Source organism: Schistocerca gregaria, chromosome X (assembly GCF_023897955.1).
Source record: "Schistocerca gregaria isolate iqSchGreg1 chromosome X, iqSchGreg1.2, whole genome shotgun sequence".
Taxonomy (NCBI): domain Eukaryota; kingdom Metazoa; phylum Arthropoda; class Insecta; order Orthoptera; family Acrididae; genus Schistocerca; species Schistocerca gregaria.
Window position 1 is genome coordinate 569,077,623 of NC_064931.1, and position 13,824 is coordinate 569,091,446.

Consider the following 13,824-nt stretch of genomic DNA (forward strand, 5'->3'; position numbering starts at 1 on the left):
TATAATATTTATACTTTTTCCTTTCTTTTTGAACAATAGTTATATCAAGATTTCAGTGTTCAGTTGTTTCTAAATTTTGAATATCATGTGTTCCCCCCCCCCCCCCCCCCCCCATGATGTGGGAGATATAAATCTGTTATATCAAGATCTATCAATTTGGGTGTCTCAACACACACAAAAGGGCTCAATCTGTTTCAGCAGAATCCATTGGTTCACACAACATGCTGAAAAGTTGCAGCAGGCTTGCATTTGTTTTTACCATTATTTACTAAAGGACAATAGCACCATTAGGAAATATGTAGAGGATGTAATGTAAACATCATGTCGTATGACTTGGGAAACATGATGATGATGATGATGATGATTATGCATTTGCATATTTCTTTACCTTCTGATGACACATTTTTATTTCTGAAACGGCAAAAACCCTTTTTATATTGGAAACATTAATCCATCTGTGATTTTGAAAAGATTAAGACACGTGGATAGTTTGATCCTTAAGTTTCTATGAATGGACAATTTGGCAGTGTGCATTGTTCATCTAACAGCTGCCATAACTTTGGATGTAATACATGTTGAGAAATCACTTTTGAGAAATGATAGCCAGTAGACTGGGAAAGATACTGTTGGGTCAATGAGTGTGTATCAGCTGTAGAAGTAAATCATCCATGTGACTGTCTGATTTTGCAATACATACGAAGTAGATTGCCCAACAGCTAATATTTGATCAAAAGTTTACTCTCAGATGGTCTGTGTAGTGCTTCATAATCAGTTTTAAACCAAAGTTAATGACATCTTGTCCTCAGCTGTTGGGGTTGAAATGTGAATCCATTATTTTCTTTTTATATGCCAGAATAAATGCTGTGGGTCGGTGTAATAAGAATTGCAAATACTTCCTCCACAAAAATGAAAAAAAGTAAGGCTACCCACATTACTATAGAACTATTTGTCTTGGTATGTGACTGTTTTTAGATATTAAACAATGTCCTTATACTTAGGGACGGGAAAAAGCCTTCTTATTTTATGGCCAAATTCAGTGTTATATTTTGCCAAATTTGGTGTTATTTTTTCCTAACTTGATGTTATTTTATAACTTATTTTTTCCAAATTATTCTTTGCCAAATCTGGTGTTATTTTTCTTGCCAGATTCAATCTCATGTTTTGCACAATTTTGTCTTGGATTTTTTGCTAAATTCAGTGTTTTTCCCAAATTTTGTTTCATTTTTGCTGTGTTAAGTGCTTTTTAACCAAATTCATTTTTATTGTTTTTGCCAAATTTAATGTTTTTTGTGAAATTCAATGACGTTTTAAAATTTGCTGATTTTTAAATCGAATTCTAGATTTTCTTGGCAGATTTGGTGTTTGTGTTTTCTTCACAAATTCCATGTTATATGTTTTTTCACAAATTCCATGTTATATTTGCTAATTTTGGTGTTATTTTTGTCATGATATCAAAGTTCGTTGCACAGGAAATGAACTGACAGGTTAAGAGTATACTCAGACCTCGGCTTTGAGGAGACTTGAAGTTAAAACGCAAATTTAACGTTTAATAACTATCAGTTATGAATAAAAGTGAATTACTGGCCTCAGATTTTTAACGTTTGTATACAGCAAAATTACAAATTTTTTATACTGCATAAAAATAACCAATTTTGCATTATTTCACTCAAAATTGCTAATTTTTCACATAAATTTTCTGTCCGTACTCATGCTGTAGCAATTTTCATCAAAATTGTCAACTCACTGCCAGTGTATGAGTAGTTTACTACACTAGTTTTCTTAAGCTCTACTGAAAGATACCTTCTGTAGGGTCTGCCACAGAAGAAATGTGACTGCGAATTTGGATATTGGTCAGATTTGTTTGATAGCTGTTGTCACCTTCAAAAAAGTACCTATTGAACTCCATGCCTGCAATTGTTCCTTACCTTGCTCAGAACAGATACGTGTATCATTTTCTGTACATTAGTTACTCCCATTTTTGTCTTTCAGTGCTGTGCAAGAGCACATCTATAGTATACTGCTTGATACCAGTCACAAAGTTGATTGAACTTGTCACATTGTAGCAGCACAACTGAACATAAAAAATAGCCATGCTCTAATACCCTATGACAAATAATGCATTAGAACTGAAAAGAACCTCTTTATGACAAGGTGGTAGAGTATAATTATCTGCCAGTAGTTAGAAGTTCTTCAAAGACATGCAAGTGTGATTCTTTTGCTTATGCTTGCCAGTACCTACTGACATATTGCTAAACCAATGGAAGCAATTCTGTTCAAAATTTCAAGGGAAACTGCCTAATGCCATTCACTGTCAAGACTTAATCTTCATAATTATCATGTAGGTACATACCAAAAGATCCCATGGTAGGAAACAAATTTTGGACTGACAAAACCAACAAAAATAATTGTGTAGTTTCAGTGAGAACATAATTCATTTCATGCCAGTAGATTTTGGAAACTGATAGGGAGCTGAAGGAATACCTAAAATACTTCAAAAAGGACTGATGTCATCAGATTACACATTAGCTCTAGTGTAATTAATTTACAGTTTCCCAAAAACCCTTTGTGTTAACTGTTAGGATGAATCCATTCTTATCCTTTTAAAGCTACGTTCATGAGGCTTATTGTGTGGTGTATGATTATACAGGTCATTGCTGGAAGCTGGCGGTGTGGAACGCTTGATGAATATAACAAGACAACGTCAGAAGTATACGCCGAGGGTCCTGAAGTTTGCTGGTCAAGTTCTTTTCACTATGTGGCAACATCAAGAACTTAGAGAGGTTTACAAGAAACATGGTTGGAAAGAGCAGGATTTTGTTACCAAAACAATAGCTGCTCGAAATGCTGGACCTAATTCTCCAAATAATGCTAACAGCACACTGAATCGACCAATGGCTAGCCAGGGAGGAACACGATATGAAGACAGGACGATGCAGCGCCCAACAAATGTAAACAGTACATCTCGCAGTCCTGGCCCGCCCATGTACCAGCAGGTGTGTTTCTAGCTTAACTGCATGCTTAAAGAAAGAAAGGTGCTTCTCTCTCTCTCTCTCTCTCTCTCACACACACACACACACACACACACACACACACACACACACACACACACACACACACACACACACCACTTACTGCTAAGACATATTTCGTGTATCTAAGACATTAAAAAAAAAAAAAGTAATTTAGTCATACTTATAGTCCTTAACAGTAGATCAATAATATCATAATTTCTCCGTGGATGGTTGCAGTTCATCACAGGGCACTACATTATTACGATGACACTTTCATATCAGTGTATGTTGTTATAATTCTTTTATGCGGTTGTATTGTCAGTACTTCATATTCTTGGTTCATTATTTGAACAACTATATGCTCAAAGAGTAAGGTTCTGTTACTAATAAGCGGAGAGCATTTGCAAATTAGTCTTCTATGAAAAGTATAAGAGACATAACAAAAATTTGTGACTCAACCTAAGTTAGACTGTCAAATGAAGTCCAGTAGTTACATTTTTGTTCAGGCTTGTCAAATTCCATATACTTGACTAGACATGTTGCTCATCCTCTATCAAAGAACTGCTTTTCAGTGGGACAACATTTTAATTCAAGTAGATACTTAGTGGGGTACAATCGTATGATAGGTGTAGAACAGTAGGACACTGCCCACTGATTATCCAGTGTGTTATGTCAACCTAGCTAAAAGTGTGTTGATCAACCTTTGGCACATATGAGCAATAAATTATCACAGAATATATCGTAAAAGTCCATGGTGTGTGATCATAAATAGAGGCAACATGAGTGGGCAATGCTTATGTATTACAGTATAATGGTTTATAGACTGTGAGCAAATGCTCAGTGACATCTCAACTCACATTTGATGTGGTTGACATCCTTAAATTTGGGGGCCAGAACATACTCTAGCATTTATGAGGAAACTCATGAAATCAGTGTACTAGATTCCAGGCCTTCTGTGACATGGGCAATTGTGCTGAATGAAAATACCATGTATGTTTGCAAGTGTTGAGCCTTAATATTGATGCAGTTTACAACTTTCACGATCCCCTCTGTTGTCAAGTGGTGCATATGTTGAATAGGTGTTGTACGACAAGATGCCGTATCATGACATAGTGTGATTTATCTAACAAGCAACTCATTTCTGTTGATCCATGAGCAAACCCTAATCTTTCCATGTCTGCTACAATCATAACTGACACTGTTGGACAAGAATGAAACACTTTTGAGAAATTCTCTTCTGGCTCTAATTACATCACTGGGTGATTAATAATGCGTTTCAAAATATGTTTCCCTTCCGCAGTGTCGTACTTTACTGTCAGCTGGGTGACAGGCTGCCACATAGTCAACTTTACATATTGGACAAGGCTCTGATATCCATATTGTTTAGCCAGATGTAAACATCCAGTGCTTCAGCGTATACTGACAGTTTGTCATCCCACCACACACCGAGCAAGGTGGAGCACTGGTTAAACACTGGACTCGCATTCGGGAGGACGACGGTTCAATCCTGCGGCCGGCCATCATGATTTAGGTTTTCCGTGATTTCCCTAAATCGCTCCAGGCAAATGCCGGAATGGTTCCTTTCAAAGGGCACTGCCGACTTCCTTCCTCGTCCTTCCCTAATCCGATGAGACCGATGACCTCGCTGTGCGGTCTCCTTCCCCAAACCAACCAACCAACCATTCCACCACGTTTGATAAATATGAGTAACAGCAGCATGTAAACCTCAAGTGGGTTGTGCTCTTTCTGTGTACTCATTTCTATATACAGGTCATCACAACCTTCAGATTTACACAAGGCTACAGTTTCGACGATTCTCTTTCATCATGCAAAGCACTCTAATTGTTTAGGCACTGCATTAGCATTTGAGAAGATTGGCTTTCAAATCACCTTCAGACCATTCAGATATAGGTTTTTTATGAGTTCCTTAAACTGTGTTAAGTCAAATAATGGAAATAATTGTGTTCTTAATCACAAATTACCTCACCATCAACAGGATGTTTAGCAGTGTTTTGTCTGTCCGGTTACTTTGCACAAAATAAACCAAATGGTCTTGTATTGCTAACTCTTGTTACATGAGTTTTGTTCTGTGCCTTGTACCTCCCACATGACACAAGCTGGTCCAAACACACCACTATGGGGGTCATATTGCTGTAACTGATTGGTGTACATTGGACGATGAGACAAATGTACCTTTATTCACTGCATGTGTACTAATTATTGAAAAGTCGAAGGTCACTTAATCTTAAGATATATTATTAGTGCACATCAAATAACAGTATTTTTGTGGTTAATCAGCACATTTTCAGAGCCCTTTCCTTGCAGATTATAATTTTAAAATGAATGCTAATGGTGGTGTTTAATTCTCTATTTTTATTTGTAGCATAGTGTTTTTTACATGTTGCCAGTTCTCAGAGAACACATCTAATTTGGAGGATGACATTGTTGGAGAATTCTCTAATTATTCTCCAGTGCTGAAAGTTCTTTTTAGTAAAGTACAACATTGGTTTTCTGACTTTCTACATTGAATTTTGTCTGTATGTGATGGCATGTCCAGTGAAAAATGGACAGGCCGTAATGCCCCCATTTGTGGTTTGTAGTTGCCCCTTCAATTTGTGCTGCCACCGAGAGGTCTTTGTGAAAGGTGCTGACTGAATAATAGAGAAGTTTTATCAATTCGCAGAAATGGTCTCTAGCTGTGCATTTATTATATAAACCTATTTTGTTTCTCAAATAACCTGTCCCTATGTTTGTTACAAAACAGCAAAGTTCTTCATACAACTTTGTTGCTGCCAGGTCCTCAGCTTGTTTAATTTTTCTTTATGGTTGTTATTCTGCACTGGCTATTCTGAAACACATTGTTTACTCTTAACTGTGGCTGTCAGTTTCGGCGTTTACACTGCTTTGAAATGTATCTTGCATCAAACTCAAATGAGATTAAGTGGCATGTCATCATTAACTCTCCTCTTATGCAAAGTGGCATACAGCAAAAACATATAACAAGTGGAATGTGATACGGCACAAATGATAAGACATAAAATTATATTATGTTTTATTGATTTTGTGCAAGATCATCTGTGTAGAAGGCAGTATGCCACTCTGCTTATGAAGAGAGATAATGACAACATCGCACATAATCCAGTTTGAGTGCATATAACAGACCAAGCACGAAGTGTTCGAAAATAGCATAAATGCTGAAACTGTCAGTCACAATTGTTTCTTTCAAACAGCCAGTGTGGAGCATTATTCTGGTATACCACATAGATTTGGGATTATTACTGTAAATTAAAAATTTTCTTTCTGTTACCTGTAGGACACAGGCTTCAGTTGTATTTCCTTTTTACTATGCCAAAACAGCTAATTAATTAGAAGATACTCCTGTAAACTTTGCCGTGACAGTGAACAAATTTTAAATCTGAGAAAATGTTAACTGAATATCACAGTGATTACAGTTATTTCATATGTGACATTTTGGCGTAATGTGTCTACATTTGACGCATTATATTTTAGTGTGGTGAGAGAGAAATGTAAAGAATTTCCCATTGGTTTTTCTGTTACACATACTGGCTATTGTTCACAGTAGTTTTAACACCCATGGATAGCATTGCAAATCCGATTTTTAACTACCTTATCTTCTCAGTGAGATTTTAATTGTATTGATGCCCAGTAACATTGCATTCTGTCGGGATGTTGAGTAGTTGGTCAATCTATGTAGTGGTTGTTGCCTCCTAGCTTTTGTTCCTTTAGGTTTTTGACCAAAAGTTGTATCCATGTCCTATATACTCATATTGTTGTTCTTCCTACGTCAGCAAGTTTTTAGATCATTGTGTCTCAATCGCAGTTCTGGGCAACTGCTGTGCATATTTAAAAGAAATCATATGCAAGTCACTAGTGTGAGATCTGGTCTATCATTGGCATTCTTGTCAGGGTTGCAGAACAGTAGACAGTGAATGATTTCAGGGATGGGCTGCTACTATTGTAATGGGTTGGTATAGGAAATGTGGAGGTGTAACATAGATGATTGGGAAATTTAATGGGAACCTTTGGAAGAAAAATGGCAACTTACAAGCAAAACCCTGTCCATAAAGTTGGATAACCAGTATTCGAGAAAGACTGCAACAAATCTAGTGCCACCACTGTATATGCCACATAATGACCATGACAATAAGATACAGAGAGATTTGTGAATATGCAGGAGTATATAAAGTCATTCTTCCTGTGTGCAGTACATGCATGGAATAAGATAGCAACTCATTATTATTGGAATAAAGTACCCTCTGGCATGACTACAGTGTCCTGTGAGGTATATTTGTAGATGTAGAGATATGGCTAATCATTTGTGTGTAATATTGGTTGTGCATTGTCATCAGCTGATGAAGTGAATGATTATCCACCATTCCTAGCTAATATAGTCACTATTAAGATAAATGTATATGTGGATTTAAGTGTAATTCATTTTTAGTGTTACGTAGCAGTCTATAAACATTTCTGAATCAGTACAACAGTGTTTAAGCGCATTCTAGGCCAAATGGGTTATACCAGGTTATTGATACGTAATTTCTCTTTTCCCTCGTCCGTAGAAAAAATAAATTCACTGCATTCAGTACTAAACTGCATACCACAGTAAATTTTAATGATGTAATCATAAAATTTTTGGTATGCCTACCATCGAAAATGAGGTATTGAGTACCAAAGCAAATAATTCTTTCATAGTAACAAGTTATAGTTTTGAAATTTTATAATAATTATGCTCTCCAGTTGGCAGAGTAGCATTTCTGAAGAGAACTTTTTAGATGGAATTTTAGCTTGCCTAGAGGCAGTTGTTCCAGTAGTGACTAAACTGATTGTTTGTTGGAAAAGTTTATCAATTTTCTAACTCACTTTATTCCTAAACCATGTTTGACACCGACAGGTTAATGTCTACATGGATTCAAAAATGGGCAATTAACTGGCACTTAAAATTCTGCTCTGAGAAAATCACATGTCTGTTTTTGCTGTTGTTAGAATAATTTTTCTACGTGAAATTAATCTGAGAAGTAACTATTTTCAACAGTTTGTTGTTTTAGAACTAGTATTTGATGACAACTACAGATGTCTGTCTCACCTTAAGGATCTTAAAAGAAAGGACACTTGTATTCTTAAATGACACTAAAGTTCTGTCAGTACTAATATTTTCACATTTTAAGTAGCTTTTCGTGTAAAGTGGCTCACTTCACTACTCGCAGTATCTTAATGCCTTACATCTATAACAAAATTGCTCATATTTTTTTGACAGTGACTGCAATCTTCGAAGAGGCACTGTTGCAGATGACACATTGACATGATGAGAAGTTCATCTTGTCGATTCCCTCAATATACTAATGTCTTCTAAGCACATACAACAGTAAAAATGTTGAGAACATTCAGGATATTCAGGGTACCCTTCCATGTTTCATAAAGACAAACAAAAGGGAATAATGTTCGTGTGAGAAGCCCAACATAGAGAAAAAGAAGGAAACAAACTTGTTAGCTAGTTAATGTAACAATCTGTTAACACTGTAACATAATGTGCTATCCCCATACAAACTACCATTTTTTGTTCTTGGGGCATCTTAAGACAGAGTGTAACTGACGAGCAATGAAGGGCTGAAGCAACAGTCTGTAAAACTGAAGACTATTAGCAGTCAGCTTGGAGTATGAGGGAAAATTTGAACCTCACTGGCCACTTAGTGTTATTAACATCGTGTACTTTGCTGGATGTTGGAAAATGCTTATAAAAAAGTCAAGTAACAGGTTGCAGCAACACACACACTCATTTTTGGTACTTGCTTCAAAACATGAACAAAGTTCACTTGTTTGAAATTTATTGTACGTGTACTGTCCTCCTCCCCCCCCCCCCCCCCCCCCCTCCCAACCTGTTTCTATGGTTCTATGGGATGTTATGCTTTAGTAGACTTGTTATATAAATAGGGAACAACCTTTCTTTCGGATCTTTGTCAAATTTTGTAGTTGGAAAAAGTTGATAGTTTTTCAACAGAAGTTTGTTTTGTTGAACATATCAAAAAACAATACATTGTATACATGTGCATGACTGTACTGTATGAATGCCGTTCATACTCGGTGGGTGGTGTTTCTGTGTTTTAGCAACATTTATAGTGACAGTAGTACTATAAATGCCCATTGTATCCAGCATTCAGCCTATTTTAAAATTTACTTTTATTCTCTCTCCCTGTTTCTTTTATCTGCACTTATTTGCCTATGTCCCTGGATATAATATTCTGAAGGTAGTCAGTTTAAAAGATAATAAGAAATTGAGATTATAACAGGAATATGAAATACTTTCTTTTGAAAAAGACAGTTTTGGGGAAGGGAAAATCAATTGATGTTTGTGGTCCCAAGTGAGTCCAACATTATTAGAAGAATAGTGAGAAATATATATTATTTGAAGGTGACATTAGAGACAACATTGAACAAATAACACAGCACATAGCAAAGAAGTAGTAATGTAAGGTGTGGGATATATTGTCCAATATAAAAACAAGTATAGAAAAGGAAAAATACAATAATCCTGAAGATAGCAGGAAGAAAATTGTCAGTAACATGAAAGAAAATGAGGAAGTTAGGAAAGTATTGTAAAAGCTAGGAAATAGATGCGGAAAACAGTGGAGAAAAGATTGTAATAAGGTAAATGGTTTTGTGTGTGTGTGTGTGTGTGTGTGTGTGTGTGTGAGAGAGAGAGAGAGAGAGAGAGAGAGAGAGAGAGAGAGAGAGAGAGAGAGGGACGGGGGGACTGAAAATTAACCATGTAGAACTTTGGGAGGATTGAGGATGGATTGGAGAAAGTGGTTTTAATGCTTCAGGTGTTCTACAGTCTCACCTCACTTAAGTATAACACATAGCATGTTCATACAGCCATGTGAAAAATTTGGAAAATTCCTTAGAGGTGTAGTTCAATGTGCACTTCACATTGGCTTGAATGTCGATTGTATCATCAAAGCATTGATTGTTCATGTGAATTTATGCACTTTGTAATTTTGTGGTAGTTTCATATTCATAATGCTAATTCTTGTCACCTGTTATGATTGATTCAAGAAGAAAATTGTCCATGTTCTAAATTTCAATCAAGTCATCCACGAATCATTGTTTTTATTCAGGAGTCGAATTGTGTAAGACAGATGTTGCACATGCTTTTCTCTTCTTTGAAACGTTCTGGAAAGTCCCTTGGACAGTTGATTCAGAGATGTTTCTTCATTGCAGTTTATGACATGATGACGATTACACACTACGGTTGTATGTTGAATATTCACACTGCCTACTTTCGTCTGATTGGCTGAATACTCATCTGTTATTTACATTTGTTAGTTCACTGTGCCATCATGGTTACTGCTCTGATGTCGCTTATATACCAGGAATAAAAACACTCGCTGAACTTTTTGATTGGATTGTGTATTCACATCTATTACAGATTCACTTGAAAGTGGGCCACGCCAAAAATTAGTAGTGCTGAATAAAGTACAATGTGAAAATACAGACAGGTGGAAGGATGTCTTTCATCAGATATATTGAAGTTATGGTGCCACCCAGAAGAAAACACTTTTAATGTCTTGTAGAAATCTATTCAGAACAAATCACCAACTACATTGCAATGACTTCTGCACTTCAAACTACCTTCTGCTACTTGCTGCTGTTTTTGCATATAGTTTAAACCTATTCTGTCAATAAAAACTATTGCTCAAATCTTCTCAGGTATTCCTATATTCTACACATCATTGTAAAGATTCATGCAAATTAGGATGTTCTGTTCTCCATCTTCTGCTTGTGGCATTTATTGTACTTTTTCGTGTCTAACATTGTGTGATTACAAGCAGCTCCTGATTCTGCTCAGAAGTTTCATTTCTACACTTCACGTTTTGTCTGCTGCTGTTGATATTGCCGCATGCAGTAATCACTCTGATAGAGCTGTAAGTTTACAAAATTTTACTTTCACATCTTATGTGGCCTTTTTGATGTGTTTTAATAATTCTACATCTGTCCAAATATAAGTAATTTTACTCCATCTGTATCAGTGTCTAGGTAATTTTGGCATCTAAAACTGCTGAAGGTGGTGACTGTTCCAAAATCAAGTGATGCACGGCATTTTTTGCAGATCAGATCTTTGACCTTCTTAGTTTTAGGGATCTCATCATGATATGTATTATGACAAAAAATAAAAAATACTATTGATCATGGGATTTTAGCTTTCAGTTGGTTTTCAACCTTGAAGTGTGTGCTTATGCTGTGACAGGTTTCATCAAAATATATAACCTCATTAACATAAGGCAAGCACTTTCCCATAGTAATTATGTTTTACACTTTGTTGGAAAGCTGTCATTTGCAAGGTCTGTTGCAAAAGAAATGAGACTGACTTTTCAGATATGTGTACTTATCAAATATGTGCTAGTGGAGGTTACCTTCAAACAAAGATTTAATGGAGTCCACATACATCTGCATTTGCTCCCTACCATTACTTGGAACGTTTTTGCATGTTATTTTGCATGCAACTCCACCTGACCTCTGCCATTTGTGTCTTCCATTGGAGTGCAAGAGCACAGTTGTAGTGTACAGCTTGTCTGTTGCCACTGAGCTGCTCAATTTGTTGAGGCTTCTCACAGTTTAAGGTCGAGAAACAGTTGCTCGTTAGTGTATTATTGAAAATAGTGCATTAGTAATGTGAACAGTCTTGTTTCATTTTGTTGATGTATGTATTTTTTTATATAAATGATTTAGGTGTCCAGTGTGCACAGTGGCAACTTCTCATCTCTTTTACCTCACAGTATTAAGAAATAAGTCTCTTTGTGTTGTAGATTTGATTTTAAGAATCTCCAGTAGGGTACTGTAGTCAGATAATTAAAAAAATGACATGCAGATACAGGTTCAAACCATTTTATTAAAGTTGGCTAACATTAGCATTCCAAATCAAGGGAAAGTGCTAAAATATTTGTAGCTTTTGTTTCTTTTTAAAACTTAAAAATCTCTCAAATGTTTCCTTGAATTTTCATTAGGTCTCTGCTTTCAGAAATTTCACCCGATTAATGAAGTATATTTACATTGTGCACATCTATATTGCAAGAATAAGAACTTGACCATTTTTCTATTCTGATGCAGGACACGTAACACTAATTTTTTCATTCCTCTTAGTCCATCAAGCCTCATAAATGGTCAGTTGCTCATCATTAATCATCCTGGGTGTAACTGTTGCAGGACGGGTTAGAACTCTGAGATTTTCCTGCGCTATGAGTAATTGATTGTATTGATGTTTAGGGTGATGAGATTCCAATGGCAGATATGTCATACCCTGAAGGAGGGACGCATGCCCCACCCCCAGGAGGAGTCCGTCCTTACCCTGCCGCTCCTGTAAGTTCTACCCGCTGAACTACTTTTGTTTACTTTCAGTTCATTTCAGACTGTTTCCTCACTTCACACTATACCATTGTGTATGTGTGCCTTTTACATTATGTTTAAACAACTTTTTAATACATAACTTTGTTTTTATTATTTATTTTGCTTATATATATACTTTTTTAATTTTAACTTTTATTTTGTGTTTAAAGAAGTCGGCTTGTTCGGGGGTGGGGGGTGGGTGGTATATGTTGAATATGACATTACCATGTGACGCCCTAAGTGTTTAATACAGTTGCTGTTTAGCGTTTTTGTAGACTTGTACCGCACGTAAAATAGGGAAGCGTGTCTACTAATACAAATTTCAGTTCTCTCTCATTATTTCATATTCCATTTTTTTATGATGTTGTTTTCTCTTACTGTACTACTTGTCGCTGTTGTTTCATAGAGGAATTTGTGAGTCTATCAATGTAGGCATTTATGTGTGTGTAATGGGAACAATAATGAAATATTAAATGAAATACAGTTTTTGAGTATGATGTCTACAAAATTATATATTTGTATTTTACATCTTCAACACACATGTGCATGGAATAATTTTCATATACTCCTAACTGACAAATGTAATTGGATTTTCAAGCTTACATTGATGTGAAAGTCCTCAAACAGTGAACATAACGTGGCAATTTCTCCTGTATGTTGGAAGGAGGTGGTGGTGCTTCTTATAGCTAATTGCTTTAGGTGCAAGAAAGTAGACTTATTTGTTGTCTGCACTGTTGCTTTTTCTGAGAGCTGCTGAGTCAGTTCCCCAGTGCTGATTTGAGAGAGAAGCAAATTGCCCTCCTTAGTTTTATATTGCCCTCCTTAGTTTTATGTAGAATATATCCTGTTATGTTTTGTATCAAAATAAAAGTAATATCAAAATATCTGTTGGTCAAAATCTTCTATGTTGGTAATTTATAATATTTATCTAGTGATAGTATTATATCTTTTGGAGTGAGCATTGGAAAGTAACTTTCGTCACTATTTATCACATTTTTGTAAAATAAATTTTTAATATCACAGTGCTGGTTTTACATTATTAATTGTAAGTTAACCTGTAATAACAAAGTCTCCGTGGTGTTACAATTGTGTACAGGCATATAATACTGTGCTACAGGCAATAACCCAAATATTGTGTATGATACAAACAACTTCTCATGTGCTTCGTGAATTATTTTCTGCTTCCTTATGAGAATTATTTATCTAAGCAGACATCAAGTTGCTTTTCAGAATCATTCAGCTTATGTAATAGTCTGTTTAGGTGTTCAGATATATATAAACTCTATAGACTGCCTCCATGGCAGGTGTCAGTCAACTATATATTAATCAGAGAGAGGTCAGTTAAACAGAACGTATTTGCACCCTTTTACACCAAGAATTTGTTAAAAGTTCAACATGAGTGTGTCAAAGTTCC

The 13,824-nt window shown here is 35.9% G+C and overlaps 1 protein-coding gene across 17 annotated transcripts in view; it reads left to right on the forward strand.

Annotated features, from left to right (window-relative positions):
* Positions 1-13,824, forward strand: part of LOC126299340 (catenin delta-2) — a 468,367-nt gene that overhangs the window by 435,379 nt on the left and 19,164 nt on the right. For 9 of the 17 annotated variants that reach the window (XM_049991178.1, XM_049991175.1, XM_049991186.1 and 6 more), the window contains 2 exons: positions 2,648-2,993; positions 12,291-12,383. In XM_049991178.1, the coding sequence (XP_049847135.1) occupies positions 2,648-2,993; positions 12,291-12,383 (439 nt within the window). The remainder of the gene's footprint in view (positions 1-2,647; positions 2,994-12,290; positions 12,384-13,824) is intronic. The other 8 variants (XM_049991184.1, XM_049991180.1, XM_049991182.1 and 5 more) reach the window with 1 other exon arrangement.